General features: G+C 39.2%; 1 protein-coding gene across 1 annotated transcript in view; it reads right to left on the bottom strand.

The window, feature by feature from the left end:
- Positions 1-10698: 10698 nt before the first annotated feature.
- The window catches only part of LOC117171162, a 14974-nt gene continuing 8439 nt past the window's right edge, over positions 10699-17233 (bottom strand). Inside the window, exon 2 of the mRNA XM_033358218.1 lies at positions 10699-11706. Coding sequence (XP_033214109.1) covers positions 11131-11706 — 576 coding nt within the window. The 3' untranslated portion in view covers positions 10699-11130. The remainder of the gene's footprint in view (positions 11707-17233) is intronic.

The following is a 17233-nucleotide window of genomic DNA, read 5'->3' as shown; positions in this document are numbered from 1 at the left end:
TTTTAATTGGCGGTGATTTAAATGCATGGACTGGCGAACAACGGGGAGGGACATGGGATGGAGAAACGGAAGTGTATGTAAGGATTTTCAGACGTAGAGAGATAGACAGGGAGGGGAGGAGGTTACTAGAAATAAGAGGTGAATAAGTGATGGCCAGAAGCGAGGCAGTTGGAGAAAGGAAAGAGGAGGACAAAGGAAAAAGAAAATGGGAGCCGGGGAAGTAGATAAACTGAAAGAGTTTAAAAAAAATGGGAAAGGAACAGATTGGGTTTATAAAAGAGGAGGGAGTAGACTCATTAATAGAAAGATGGAAAGGATCGATTGAGAAGTTAAGGGATGAAATAGGTAAAAAACAGAAAGAGATGCTGCAATAAATAGATTAAAAAGAAACAAGGCTACAGGAGAAGGTAGTATGAAGAACGAAGCGTTGAAGTATGGAGTGAGGGCTTGTAGATATTGGATGGATACAGAGGAGAATCTATGTAGAGTACATGGATTCGAACTGGAGTCATGGGCACATGTTTTAGAGAGGTGCACATGAGAGAAAGATAGGCTTCGATAGAGTGGAGTGAGTACGGAGTGACGCATGAAAGAGGGGTTAGGGCATAAGATCAACGAACACTTCATTTTATATAATTTTTAGATTTTTTAATAGTAATAACCTGCCGGAGTCAAACTTTACAAGGAGGAACCCGTGTTCCCAAAATTGGTACTAGATTAGTTGGCTTACTCGAGGCCCGTGTATTCGAATTTTCAATATGTTTCGCGTGAAAGATCACGACGCATCATTAATAGGGGATGGAAGACCCCATCATTTAAATTGGAACTATAAGTTCCAATTAATCCAGATAACAAACACTGAATTTAATTTTAGAAGAAAACGAACCCTGACATTGTCCAAGGTCAGCCACTAACAAATCTCAACGGCGTGTTCCTACCATTTCAGTATACGTCGTTAATTACAATTTACTCTTATTGAAAACAAAAGATAGTGAAAAGGGCCTACCTGGCAACTGTCGACCTCCCCTCATATTTCCACTCATTTTTCCTTTTAGTAAAAAATTCCTTGCTAATCGCTAACTCTTAAAGTTCTTCCCACTTATTCGGGCGACTTGCTGGCCTCGAGCTCAGAGTAACGAATGAAAGCTGAGACAGGCCTCTCCGCTCACCTCAACGTGAGTCGGAGCCCCCCTAGTATTTTAAGATTATACTAAGATTGTTGGAGTGACAGGGACCGAAAGGGAGCGCGACAGCCGCCAGTTGGCCTCCCAGCAGCATGGTGGCGCGCCGTCGCTACATGAAATTCTTATTTGACGCTGGTCGCGTTTCATTATTGCAGTTCCAGGGGGGAGAGAGACCACTGGATCGAGTACCAGGCAGGCCCTTCACTCTTGTGTCTTTCCAAACAAAATTTTTAAAAAAATTCATGTTGAAACTGGTCAATTGCCAGCCTCGGGTTCAACACACCATCATTTACCGGTGTGTAAATAACAAATAATAAAAAAACATGTTGAACCTTATTTAACGTATCATACCAAAGTACCCGAATAATTGCTTCGAGGACCACACGGACGGCAGTCTGCGCCTTCCCTGCGTTGGGGTGGAGGCCCCGGCACCTCCAACGTCTCCCTCCTGTTTTTCCGGGCTGTCCTCCAAATAAGAACTGCATTTTTCTAATCATTCCGCGGCTTCATAATTTGCGACCCTTATCTAGAGTACGAACGAGTACGAAGCATTCCGCAGTTAAACTCGTCTGAGTCTGAATGAGCATTAATATTACTAAGACCCCAATCAAAATTTCTTTCCGAATTCCCCAGGGCAACTGATTCATTTTCCAAATGTTCTTATTCACCGTCAGAATCGCATATTTCCAACAACATCCGGTCCAGTTGGACTAACTCCTCCGTATCCGTTAATTCATGCTCCTCCTCCTCTGCCTATTTCTGGAGGTGGGATGCATGATACCGCCCCGCCAACCTCCCTTCTGGCGATGCTAGTTTGTAGATATTGGGTGAGATCACCTTGACCACAACAAAAGGGCCTACGAACTTCGGGGCCAATTTGGCCGCCACATGAGTTGCTTTCTTTGACCAGACTTGATTAGGCTTCCTGACCTTGTCACCCACCTTGAATTGTTGGTCTCGATGCAATCGTTGGTAATATTTCGCCTGTCTCACAAAGGCCTGATCTTGGAACTTTTTTATTAGCTCCCTCAAGTGCTCCAATCGTGCCACCTGAGTTGTACAAAACCGAAGATCGGATGCTGGAAACTCAGCCTCCCCCTCCCTTAAACTGCGAATAGTTTTTCGCGGACGGGGCTCCCGCCCGCCCCGAATTGAGAAACGCGGGGGTAACTCGATTGATACTATGTAGGGCCGTGTTTTTGGCGAATCGAAACTCGTTCAAGTGAACATCCCATTTTCGGTGATCCTACCCAATAAACGTTCTTATCATGGTCTTAAGAATTCTATTGGTTCTCTCCACCGGGTTAGTCTGCGCGTGGTGTGAGGGTGTGAACGATCGGTGTATGCCGAACTCCGACGCCAGGTCATTTACCACATTATTAATAAACTCGGTACCGCTGTCCGAATGTAGCACCTTAGGTGTTCCCCACCTGGTGACTACGAAGTCTAAGAAAGCCGTAATAATGCTTTCCGCATTGGCCTTTTTCAATGGTGCCAACTCTATCCATTTAGAAAATAAGTCCTGAAACAGTAACAGGTATTCATATCCCATTTTACTACAGGGAAAAGGACCCATGACATCGGTTGTCACTACTGTCCATGGCTCCTGGACTATTCTCTGGGTCATAAGCCCTCTTCTTTGGGCTTGCTCGGGTTTATTGAGCTGGCATGTCTGCCAATTTCTAACAAATAATGTGATATCCTTAAACATGCCAGGCTAATAATAGCGAAGTGCGGCACGATAATAAGTCTTATACCGACCTAAATGTCCAGCTTCGTCGATAATGTCTTCCAATAGCGGATTGTTGCGGTATCTCATGAGCTCTCCGTTTTCCACCTTCCAACCATGGTACTTTCCAGGAGACTTCAACGCAGCCTCGCGCCGTCTGGCATACCACTCATCCGCCACAGGCTTCATGGCCGCAATACGGTTGATTTCTCCATCCTCGAGCATACGGGATAGCGCATCCGGCATTTGGTGCATCGGTCCCTTGCGATGATGAATTTCGAAACTATATTGTAGGAGATCCAATGCCCAGCGCGCCAATCTGTCGGTTGCATTTTTGAGGTTGTACAACTATCGGAGGCTACTGTGATCGGTCACTATGGAAAAATGATACCCCTCGAGATCGTACCTAATCTTTCTTATTGCCCATACCACGGCCAGGCACTCTTTCTCGGTTGTCGAGTAGTTCCGCTCCGCCTTTGACATTACGCGACTAGCGCATGCAATCACACGCTCTTGTCTGTCCTGGATCTGGGTGATAACCACGCCCAAACCAAAGTCACTAGCGTCCATTTGAACGCTAAATGGTAGGCTGAAGTAAGGGTATGTCAATACAGGCGATGTTACCAAGGCCGTACTCAGAGTCTGGAACGCCTCTTCTTGCTCGTCCTCCCAAGAAAAATGATCATTTTTCTTGGTTAGCCGAGTGAGTGGCTCACAGATTCGAGCATAGTCCTTGATAAATCGCCCGTACCACGACGTAGCACCTACGAATCTTCTGACTTGCCTAACGTTTTCGGGTCGAGGATATTCAAGTATGGGGCGGACCTTGTCATCGTCTACCAACAAGCCATCTTTGTTTAGCTTGAATCCCAGAAATTTGACATCAGTTTGACAGAACTTGCACTTGTCTGGGCTGAGCGTTAGGCCTGCTTCATTCCAGCGTGAAATGGTCCGCTCCAACCTGTACAAGTGCTCATCAAAGGTTTCAGCTACGATAATTACGTCATCCAGATAAGCAAATACGTATGGTCTCATATCCAGAGTGATGACCTTGTCCATCAACCGTTGAAAGGTTGCTGGAGCCCCGGTAGGACCAAAGGGCATGCGTTTGAATTGATAAAGCTCTTTTCCTGGAATAGTAAAAGCCGTGATAGGCTTACTATCTTCACTTAGAGGGATTTGGTGGTAAGCCTTGTTCAGGTCTACGGTTGAGATGTATCGAGCGGAATTTAGGCGGTCCAAGATTTCCGCCATGAACGGAATCGGATACGCATCATTCTTCGACACCTTATTAACGCGTCGACATCAATACACAGGCGGTAGTTACCGTCTGGTTTACAGGCCAATACCACCGGGCTGCACCACTCACTATTTGAGGGCTCAATCAAATCCTGCTCAATCAACCGGTTAGTTTCCTCGATCAACGCGTCACACACTTTAGGTGACATACGATGATTTCTCTGATGAATCGGAGGGCTCCCTTGTGTATCGATCATATGTTCGACAAATTTCGCGGCGGGTAATTCATCGGTTTTTGGCTTTTATATCATGGTCAAAAACTGGTCCTACCTAACTTTTTCCGCTTCTTCCAGTAATGCAATGCGTTTGCAAGTATCCAGATCATTCTCGTCCGTGGGACCAAACACAAATTTTATGATTGGCTCGTCAGCAAACCACAACTGCCTATCACGCAAATTGAAAACAAAACCGAACTTTTCTGCGAAATCAATGCCTAGTACGCAAGTATCAGTTAGCCCAGGTACGACTTTGAATTTAAATAGGTGGGTGGTTCCTGCGAAAGTATCCGGCAGACACGCCTCGCAAATGACAGACTCAATAGTGCCATTAGCCATCAATACCGCGCCTTTCCTTAACCGATCAATCTTATAACCACCCAAACCGAGTATCTGTAACCCTACCGATCCCGGATACGTTCTCGATGAACCTGAGGGTCTGCTTTGTTATTAGAGGAGTGGCGTCGACCCTGGGACGACCCTCCTTTAGTGGTTTCCCTGACAATGAACTGAATCACAAGTTCGCTTGAGCTGGCCATGTTTGCCGTAATTATGGCAAAACTTGCTCCATTTTGTCTAACAATTTCTCCAATCATGGTCGGAACCACCAAAATTGTAACGAGGTGGTTCGGCCTTTGGTCGGACTCTCCGCCCAGGAAGCCGGCTCCCTCTATTAATAAGAGGCTTAGTTGGGGCCTGCGCAGAACTCGTACCCCCATGATTCTCGTCTCTATTGGTCAGTGGACTGGGTTTATTAAAACTAACTTTTGGTTTCCCGCCATTAACCGAGCTAGACTCATCCTGTGACGAGACCCTGGGACCTAATTTGTCTACCAACTTCGCCAATACATTTACCAAGGACTCAAGAGAGGAGTTCGTCTCTCTCGATGTATAATCACTGGTATTTCTACCAGCTGATCAAGAGAGTTTAGTATTTTTGGCATAAGCCAATTCAGGGAAGAACGAATCTTCCGGACTGGGGGGTAAACGCTCCCCTTTATCTAAATTTTCCGTTCTTTCTACTTCCACAGCTAGCAGCGTTTACTGATTATAATCAGAAAATTCGAAGCGGCGAATAGACCTTTGAAGATCAGGTCTCAGATTACGGTGGGCGCGGTCCATCTGCTCTTTCATGGTAACCGGCCTTTGAAATTTTAGAAACAAACCCTGCAAACATGTTAGAAAATCATCAGTCCTTTCGTCGCGACCCTGATAACAAGTTAAAATGTTTTCGGCACTCGTATCATTATCCCCATTAAACGTGACTCCCCAATTCTTGACAATAATATCAACTGTTCTATAGTGGGCCCTATTTTGGGAGTACTAAGTGGGAGAGGGCCTACCCTCTCTTGACTGAAAGGGCTGTGCGACAATGGTCGAATAGGGTGGTAAGGCGGAGTAGGACCTCTCAATGGTGGCCGGCTGAAGGAATGGGTTAAATCGCTGTGGTCCAGCTGCGAAAGGCGTAGACGCCACAGGGTTCGCCCCTACTCAAGGTTATGTCCATACAACATTACAGGTTGTACTATGGACCGCATAGGTCTGATTTAACCCTGAACCGGATTGAACGGTATTCTGACTGCTTTGAGTTCGGATTAGCTCAAATCCTGAAGATGGCGCGACTGGAATGCCCTCCCATCCCTTAGTTGGATTGTTAATGGTGTGATATGGGTTAGGTCGAGAATTCAGAACATTATTGACTATTGAGAACAAGTTTGAGTTGTCAAAGTGCACACAAGAAGAAGTGGGGGGCATTGGTACGCCTCCGTAATATCTAGGAATGTATTCGGAGTCCCGGACCCCACTATAGCCCAATCGGCTCGATTCCGTATAACTGGTTACTGTCATCACAGGCCGTGTATAACAGAACACGGAGGACGTACTAGTCACGGACGTATGAACGCTAGTAGTCCCGGAAGATGACGGAAAAAGGTGTGACTCTAAAGGCCCCCGGCTAACTTGCCTCCCTAAGTCAGTCGCTGGAGATTCAAATAATTTCCGAGCGGCCCCTAAACATTTCTCGTCAGGGTCAGCCCCACTACCAATGCGTCGTCTAAGCCTAGAATTTCATGAGAAATCTGATCGCTCAAAGCGGCGGGAATCTGCAAAAATCAGTACTGAATAGAAGCACGATCCGGAGAAACTATTAATGGCTTCATGCTATGCAGAAAATCGAACTGATAAGAAAGATTTGTATACTGTTCTCAAGAAGGTTTCAGGAAACTTGGAGCAACCAAGAAAAGTTAGAAACTTGTTGGAGGCAGCGGAAATTTCAATAAAAAAAGACTGTTGATGAAGCTATTACTTTCCTTCTCGATAATTCCCTAACTAAATCTGTGTACACAAACATACGGTTGGAAAGCAAAAACTGTGGTGCTGATATTTGGCCGTCGTATAATTGTGTTAGAGAAGTTAAGATGCAATGTAGACCACCCGAAGAAAACATTTCGATTTCGGAGAAAAAAGCAGAGGTAACTCTGCGGGTCTTGTTGAATCACACTTCCAGTAGGATTATGGAATCGCAAAGGGAAGTCATAATCCAGCATTTGCATAATTTGGGTAGTACGGAAATGGATCTTTCGTTGATGTGTTCGTGGGGTATGGATAGTAGTACTGGTCATTCACCTTACAAGCAATCTTTTAAATCAGCAGAAGACAATGAGAGTCTCAGTGATGAAAGCTTGTTTGTAAATTCTCTCATCCCTTTAAGATTGTCCAATGCGAACAATGTTATTCTTTGGAATAACAGAGCGTCTCAATCGCCAAGCTCTGGTCGCCCTATTCAGATACTGCAAACTAAAGAAACTGAGGCAATTGTTTTGAATCAAAAAAAGAACATTGAGTATCAAATTGACAAGCTAGAAACTCATAGAGTTGCATTAGATGATAGACGGAGTATTCGAATCCATTTTTCTTTGTTCTTAATATTGATAGACGGCAAAGTACTGAACATAATAACAGGGACAAAATCCATTCAAACTTGCCCCATCTGTCATTCAACTCCTAAGTTCTTCAATGACCTGTACAATAAGCTGAAGGACCTATTTCTACCAGACGTAAATTCGTTGATGTATGGACGCAGTCCATTACATGCGTGGATCAGTATACTAGAATGTTGCTTGCACATTTCGTGCAGGCTTCCTCTCAAGGTCTGGCAAGTAAGATCTCCTGCTCAAAAAGAAATGTTTGCTCAGCGGAAAAAGAGGTTCAAGAGATTTTGTGGGAAAAGTTGGGATTAATAGTGGATAAACCAAAACCAGAAGGCTCTGGTACTACGAACGATGGGAACACAGCTCGACGAGCTTTTGGAAATACAGATGAACTTGCAGAACATCTTGGACTTGACTGTGAGTTACTTCGTAATTTCAAAACAATTTTAACCGCTATGTCACAACAGCTCCCGATAAATCCACTTGAGTTTGGAAAACTTTGCGATTCTACTGCCCGAATATACGTAACTCACTACAACTGGTACCCTATGCCTTCAACGTTACATAAGATACTCATTCACGGAGCCGCAATCATAAGCACAAGCGTGTTACCGGTAGGAATGCTTGGCGAAGAAGATTCTGAAGCTCGCAACCAAGACTATAAGAATTACAGACAATTTCACAGCAGAAAAAACGACCGCCAAGCTAATATATATGATGTGTTTTATAGAGTAATGGATTCTTCCGAGCTACTCATTTCTGCGATCAGTGTTCATTCGCGACTTCAGAAGAAAAAATTTTTGCCCATTTCCGAAAATGTCAGAGTTTTACTCGCTGCGCCTCAAGTAAATATGATACCAGAATTTGTAAGCGAAAACCATTTGCAAGTGTGAGAGGCAAGGGACTTACTCAAATCAAGCACCCCGAGTAGTGAGAGGCCTTACATACCACTTTTTAAGTGAATCCAATAATTTTTTGAATTTATCGTCCGCCATATTGGATCAGCAATTTTTTCCCCGAAATTCTGACATCAGATTCGCAATCAGCGCCCTTAAAGATCCCTAGATACCACTTTCCAAGTATATCCAATAATTTTTCGTTTTGAATGTCCGCCATATTGAATCCGTCATTTGTTTAAATTCTGACTTCGCATTTGCATTCAGCTCCCTCTAAAACCCCTGGATACCACTTTTTGAGTGGATTCAATGATTTTTTGAAATTAGGCTCTGCCATATTGGATCGGCCATTTTGTTTTTTGGAATTCTGACATCAGATTCGGAATCAGCACCTTCGAAAACCATATATTAGTGTCCTTGCAATTCATTGTTGTACATTTCTATATGTTTTCCGACTTTCGTCCACGAAACCAGGTCTCCTGGCCCACTGTGCCGCGGTATCGATAACCGCATCGACAAACGTTCCGAACAGTTGCACCGGAAATACCATTGTTAAGCATTAATTGAGCTCATTTTGAAACTCAATTACTTTTAGTTAATTGTTCCATGGAGCTTTCAACAAATTTTTACTTTTGGTATTTAATTTCAACCTACAAATTCTCTGGCTTTGAATTAATCAAAATAGTGTAATTGCTTCAAAACTCCATTTTAATTTAGTTGTTTTTTATTATTAATTGATTTTACTAGTTGTTATTGAGTTGTTTCCAACAATCAATTTTTCAAGTTCACTTTACAACATTTATTTTATTTTTCAACTCCATTTTAATTTATTTTTCATAAACAATTGAATTTAACTTTCAAAATTAGTTAAAGTTAAATTTTCCCTTAACTCCAGATTGTATTTAAAATTTTACCTTCTATTTTAATTATCGAGAGTTAATTGGTTCGAGTTTGTCAACAACCCACTCGTTAACCCCATTTCGATTGCCGTGCGATGACTCATTCTGTGTTATCACACTTTACCTCAAATCTCAAAACAACTTTCCCTGATAATTGGAAGTTTTCTTTGTTCCGATTATTTTATTTTTCGCCTTTTGACGATGGGCGTCATTTATAACTGGTTTCTGCCTAATTTGTCATTTAGATCGATTTTAATATGTATTTTGGACTCGTAGATGAGTCCAACACTTTTCCTGAAGGGCGCTAGATAGTTTTCACAAAAACTATCAAAATTTACTCTGATTTAAAGATTAATTAAATTTTGCTCGGACCGCTCCGATAGAGTGGTACTAGATTAACTGGCTTACTCGAGGGTCGTGTATTCAAATTTTCAATATGTTTCGCGTGAAAGATCACGACGCATCATTAATAGGGGGTGGAAGACCCCATCATTTAAATTGGAACCATAAGTTCCAATTAATCCAGATAACAAAACACTGAATTTAGTTTTAGGAGAAAACGAACCCTGACCTTGTCCAAGGTCAGCCACTAACAAATCTCAACGGCGTGTATCTACCATTTCAGTACATGTTGTTAATTATAATTTACTATTATTAAGAACAAAAGATAGTGAAAAGGGCAATACCTGGCAACTGTCGACCTCCCCTCATATTTCCTCTCATTTTTCCTTTTAGTAAAAAATTCCTTGCTAATCGCTAGCTCTTAAAGTTCTTCCCGCTTATTCGGGCGACTTGCTGGCCTCGAGCTCAAAGTAACGAATGAAAGCTGAGACAGGCCTCTCCGCTCACCTTAATGTGAGTCGGAGCGCTCCCAGCAGCATGGTGGTGCGCCGTCGCTACATTAAATTCTTATTTGCAGTTTTCTTTACTGCAGTTCCAAGGGGGTGCGCTGAATTCAGTCAGAGCGCCGAGTCTCCGATGCTGATTGGTCCTGTGCTTTCCAGTACTCTTGTACGTAGCGGGACTCACATCCACTGCGCATTCACTGGGAAACCTCCTCTTCCTAGTGCATGACTTCGCATCTCAGGCGATGTAGAATTTTGACAGCCTGTTGTTATGGGTGGTAGACCACCAGTTAAGTATTTCCACCGCAGTACATGGAATAAGGGTTTTTATAACAAATTAAAATAAGGAACAATAAATTGGTTTTAACTCAGAAGTTCCGAGGTTGGCTTGAAGGAAAATAAAGATTCCTTACTGTGAGCTCATTTCCACAGTAATTTTGAGAGATAAGTATTCCTTTAATGTTTATTTTATTATGTTTTTGTGCGGAATCTATAATGACCCGTCACAATACATACAGGCAAACATACATACATACATACATACATACATATATACATACATACATACATACATACATACATACATATATACACACATAAATACATAATACATACATATGTTGCACGAAGTTTTTTCTAAATTTAAAAAAACATCGATCTAAAAGTGATAATTAAAATCAGTGACGAATTGTGCCCTCTAGATTAGTTTTCCGCGAAATATAGGATTTTACCCTAATGTACGGCGGCGCCAGCATTTGGCATAAAATATGCGTGAAATAACAGTCACGCGATGGAATTCTAACGTTCATAGATCCGCATATATGAATTTATTTTATAATAGCATGCACAAATAAATTATTTTCACATTTTTCCACCATTGATTTACAGGAAAATATTATTCGCAGAAACTTTATAACACTGCTTGGTTGTTTCTTGTTGGTAGTGACCTGCTGACATAGATGGCAGTTGATTTTTACGGATACTCTTATAATACGCTTCATCTTTTCAAGTTACGAACAGTAGGCAAAAAATATAAGAACAAGATTTTTTGCTATGAAATATATTTGAGGCACGTAGGGTAATAAAATCTGCAGCTATATTTAAAAAAATGATTGCACCCCTGATACTATAAATTACTTTCTATATGCTGTTGTGTAATCGGTCAGGAGACTTCCTGTTGAAAGAAGAGCCCCTGGTCCTCCAAGAATACCTCCTTTATTTGCAAACCACCCATTGCCTCCAAAAAATCCAGCTTGTTCTAATCGACTAGTATAAAAATCAGAATCATGTGGGCTGATAAAATGCACTAGTCCACCGGCATCGTCTAACTGCTTTGCTGTTTCATTTATCATTGTTGTTATTCCAAGATTCCGTAAAGTCTGTTTTAACTGCCTTTGTTTTTCTTCAAGTAATAATGGCGATAAAACTTGTACTCGTTGAATTAAAGGTCCCAAAAACCAAGAAACCCATTCGTAAGGTTTGAATTCATCATTTTCAGAAAAAATGGTGTGTTCTTCTTTGGTCCTATTATCCTTTTCATTGGCATCTACTGAGTGAGGATGGATACTTTCGAAATCAGTTATTAAATTAACAGCTGATCCTTGGCCAATCCTTTTTATCTTCCCACGATCATTGACTGTACCACAGTCGATTTTATTCAGTTTTTCATTTACTAATAAATTAATTGGCTTTGACTTGACCAAAGATCCCTGCGGGCAAAAGAAATATTTCGAAAAAGTTTAAAACATTTATTTTAATAATGTAAATGAATTTTGAGTCCTATTAATGAACGGGAAAATTTATTGAACTTATTTACTTTTACGTTTTCTATAGGAAGATAACATTTCAACCTATATGTAATTATGTATTAAAATATACAATAATTACACATAACAATGCACCCTTTATTTAAAAGAGAAGTTATTCGATTCATATCTAAAAGAAATTTAAATTGAAGCAATTAACATAAATTTAATGTACATGAATGATACGAAATTACTAAATAAAATAAAGAATGAAGAACATAAGATTGAACAGAAATTAAAATTACACAAAATACTCTGAAGAATATTTGTATTAGGCTAAATTATTTTAATGAATAAAGATAATTACAGTGAAACTCTTCCATAGCGCCGATTTTAGGGCTGACGGTGGGTGGGAACTTACTTATTATAGCCCGTTCCGTTTTTGTTCTTCTCTCGCGTGAATGCTCGTCTTAGTGACAACCGCATGTCCAATGCACCCCACGCTACTCCTATTACACCTACCTGCGGCGCGGCGTAAATTCTCGGAAGGGTTATAGAAGGGAAGGCTATTGAAGGTTTTCACTGTATTTTGGAATTGGTTCCCCTTGAAGTGAGGTCTGAAATCACCTAAATTTTAAAATGTGCCTTTTGACCTATTTCGATATTATTCGACACCATCAACTCGAAAATAAAATATATAACATATATGCACGTGTGTGTACGTGTATATTACGGCAGATCCCGTGTAGCTGAGCAACTCAAAATTATCGTTTCTGGGCTCCGCGGTATATGCGTACCAGATAAGTATAAGAAGTATGGTGGTCGGGCTGGATGACCCATTCTTGTTCGACTTGCACACTGACCAAAACCACAAATTATTTCATATTAAGAATAATAATAATCAGAGACAACATGTTCACTAGAAAAAGTTATTAAGAATGAGACTTGCTGTCATAAAATTAAAATTTTTTCAGTGAACTGTGGGAATTATGGCCGGATATTTTCAAAAAATGACCTAAGGCCACACCCACACTCTCCTAATAAATAATGCCCACCATTAAATAAATTCATAGAGTTCATCATCTTTAGACGTTCTTTCATTTAAGAACTCAGGATTGGCAAACAATTTCTCATTTATTTAATAAAATAATTAAGCCAAGTAACTAAAACGCATAAAAGGTATATAGTGAAGATCCGTCTGCTTCATGCAGACGAAAGGACTTGTAAAATTACTCGAAACACCTCAATATAGAATATTAGTTCCATCGCACAGGATTCAAAAAGTGTAGAATCAAAAGTAATCCCGGTTATCATTCTCAATGGACCAATTGATCGTTGCTAATCACCAGAGCATACTTGAGTCCTTGTGGTAAGAATCTTAAACCTAATCCCCACTATCTAGGACACTAACAATATTGATTTCATGAGGGAAATATCTTTTAGACGTATCATTCAAATAACTAATATACAAAAGGAAAACTTTTTTATTAAATATCATTAATCAACCAATTAATCATACAGATCAATTAATAATATGCCCGGTGATCCATTTTAATCTATGATTCCAAATATCTTATAAAATACTTTATCTACGAAGAAATGGTTTCTTAATCAGACTGTATGGAAAATAATATTTTCAAATTAAAATTATTTCTTGAAAAAGAGATCCTACTCTTTCTTCACTCCACTGATAATCGAACCACAAAAACTTTTGATTTCCGGCCAGTTGCTTTTCCAATTAAGCTATTAGAGGGATCAGAATAAGAAATCTTAATTCAAGGAAATAACGCTGAAGTGTAGCTAGGTGTTAATGGTGCAGTAATTATTTTTTCAAATTAATCAGCTATATCATGAGAGATGGTACCTTACCGACAGTAGATCAACCCTCTAAACTATAAACGCCGAAAATCCATACTATATCGATCAAGTTAAGAATCTTCAATAACAGAAAATGCTTAACGTCTTAAACAGACTAGATGGAACATAATATTTGCAAATTAAAATTATTCATTGAAAAAAAGATCTTACTTTTTCTTCACTCCATTCGGAATCGAACCACACAACTTCTGATTTCCGATCAGGTGCTTTTCTAATTAAGCTATTAGAGGGATCAGAATAAGAACTCTTAATGCAAGAAAATAATTCTAATTTAATCGGTGTTAATCGTACAAGTAATTATTTTTTCAAACTAATCTGCTATATCATCAGAGATGGTACCTTACCGACAGTAGATTAACCATCCAAACCATGAAGGCAGATATTCCACACAATATTGATCAAGTTAAGGATCTTCAATGACAGAAAATGCTTAAAGTCTTAATTAGACTAGATGGTAAATAATATTTTTAAATTAAAAATATTTCTTGAAGAAAAGATCTCCCTCGTTATTTACTCTATTAGGAATTGAACCACAAAACTGCTGAATTTCGGTCAGGTGCTCTTCCAATTAAGCTGTTAGAGGGATTATAATAAGAACTCTTAATTCCAGAAAATAATGCTAATTTGTAGATAGGTTGTAATCGTATAAGTAATTTCTTTTTTTTTAATTAATCTGCTAAATCATCAGAGATAGTACCTTACCGACAGTAGATCAACCATCCAAACCATGAAGGCAGAAAATCCACACAATATCGATCAACTTAAGGATCTTCAATAAAAGAAAATGCTTAGCGTCTCAATCAGACTAGATTGAAAATAATATTTTCAAATTAAAAATATGTCTTGACATAAAGATCCTACTCTTTCTTCACTCCATTAGGAATCGAACCACAAAACTTCTGCTTTTCGGTAAGGTGCTTTTCCAATTAAGCTATTAAAGGATTCAGAATGATAACTTTTAATGCAAGAAAATAATGCTAATTAGTAGCTAGGTTGTTATCGTATAAGTAATTGCTTTTTTTAATTAATCTGTTATATCATCAGAGATGGTACCTTACCGACAGTAGATCAACCATCCAAATCATGATGGCGGGAAATCCACACAATATCGATCAAGTTAAGGATCTTTTATAACAGAAAATGCTTAATGTCTTAATCAGACGAGATGGAAAATAATATTTTCAATTTAACATTATTTCTTGAAAAAAAGATCCTTCGCCTTTCTTCACTCTATTGGGAATCGAACCATAAAAATTCTGTGTTCCGGTCAAGTGCTTTTCTAATTAAGCTATTTGGGGTATCAGAATAAGAACTCTTAATTCAAGAAAATAACGTGAATTCGTAGCTAGTTGTTAATGGTACAAGTAATTTTTTTAAATTATTCTTCTATATCATCAGAGATGGTACCTTACCCACAGCCCGCCAAACCAAGAAAACAGAAAAGCCACACAATATCGATCAAGTTAAGGTTCTTCAATAACAGACAATACTTAACGTCTTATTCAGACTTATGAAATTAAGCTATTAGAGGGATCAGAATAAGAACTCTTAGTTCAAAAAAATAACGCTAATTTGTAGCTAGGTGTTGATCGTACAAGTAATTTTTTTTTCAATTTATCTACTACATTATCAAAGATGGTACGTGACCGACAGTAGATCAACACTCCAAACTATGAAGGCATAAAATTCACACAAGATTGAACAAGTGAAGAATCTTGAATAACAGAAAATGCTTGACGTTTTATGAGACTAGATGGAAAATAATATTTTCAAATTAAAATTATTTCTTAAAAAAAAAGATCCTACGCTTTCTTCACTCTATTGGCAATCGAACCACAAAACTTCAAATTTCCGTTCAGGTGCTTTTCCAATTAAGATACTAGAGGCATCAGGAGAAGAACTCATGAATCAAGAAAATAACTATGATTTGTAGCAAGGTGTTAATGGTACAAGGAATTATTTTTCTAACTTAATCTGCTATATCAGAGATGGTACCTTACAGCCAGTAGATCAAGCCTTCAAACCATAGAGGCAGAAAATCCTCACAATATCAATCAGGTTAAGAATCTTCAATGATAGAAAATGCTTAACGTCCTCATCTGACTCGATGGAAAATAATATTTTCAAGATAACATTATTTCTTGAAAAACTTCTGTTTTCAGTCAGGTGCTTTTCCAATTAGGCTGTTAGAGGGATCAGAATAAGAACGCTTAATTCAAGAAAATAACGCTAAGTTGTAGCTAGGTGTTAATGGTATAAGTAATTATTTTTTTAATCTAGTCTGCTATATCATCAGAGCTGGTACCTTACCGACAGTCGATCAAGCCTCCAAACGATAAAGGCAGAAAATCTACACAATATCGATCAAGTTAAGAATCTTCAATAACAGAAAATGATTAACGTCTTAATAAGACTAGGTGGAAAATAATATTTTTAAATTAAAATTATTTCTTGAAAAAAGGATCCTACTCCATTTTCACTCCATTGGGAATCGAACCACAAAAATTCTGATTTCTGGTCAGGTCCTTTCCAATTAATTATAAAATTTTTTAATTAATCTGCTATATCAGCAGAGATGGTACCTGGCCGACAGTAGATCAACCATCCAAACCAAGAAAAACGAAAATTCACACAATTTCTAACAAGTTAAGGATCCTCAATAACATAAAATGCTTAACGTCTTAATCAGACTAAATGAAAAATAACATCATTTCTAGTAAAAAAGACTCTACTCTTTCTTCGCTCCATTGGGAATCGATCCACAAAAATTCTGTGTTCCGGTCCGGTGCTTTTCTGATTAAGCTATTCGGAGGATCAGAATAGGAACTTTTAATTGAAGAAAATAACGCTAATTTGTAGCTAGGTGTTAATGGTACAAGTAATTTTTTTTTTAATAATCTGCTACATCATGAGAGATGTTACCTAACCGACAGTAGATCTACCCACTAAACCATGCTGGCAGAAGATCTACCTAATATCTATCAAAATAATAATCTTCAATAACAGAACATGCCTTATGTCCTAATCAGACCAGATGAAAAGTGCTATTTTCCAATTCAAATTATTTCTTCAAAAAAAAGACCTCACTCTTTCGTCACTCCACTAGGAATCGGACCACAAGACTTCTGATTTCCGGTCAGGTGCTTTTCCAATTAATCTATTACAGGGATTAGGATAAGAACTCTTAATTCAAGAAAATGACTAATTTGTAGCTAGGTGTTAATGGTACAAGTGATTGTTTTTTAAAATCATTCTGCTATATCATCACAGATGGTACGAGGGTAGTTCAATAAGTCCTTAGAATGACCAACAGATGGCGCGCGAATCGCTCCAAATCATCTGTTTTCAGTCAGCACCACTCCCGACTAGATATATGGTGCAGTCATAGTCCACATCTTCTGAGTTTACGTGTTTTTATAACCGATTGAAAAAAAAAATTGTTCGTTAAGAAGAATGGAAAAAAACGAGTTCAGAGCGGTAATCAAACATTTTCATTTAAAGGGTTTAACTTCATATGAGACAAAAAATGAATTGGACTCAGTTCATGGCACATCTGCCCCTGCCTTAGCAACGGTTTATAACTGGGTAAATGAATTTAAGCGTGGTCGTACAT

The sequence above is a fragment of the Belonocnema kinseyi genome, chromosome 4, assembly GCF_010883055.1.
Source record: "Belonocnema kinseyi isolate 2016_QV_RU_SX_M_011 chromosome 4, B_treatae_v1, whole genome shotgun sequence".
Lineage (NCBI taxonomy): Eukaryota > Metazoa > Arthropoda > Insecta > Hymenoptera > Cynipidae > Belonocnema > Belonocnema kinseyi.
The sequence above is the reverse complement of the archived record's forward strand: the minus strand, read 5'-3'. Positions and strand labels throughout refer to the sequence as shown.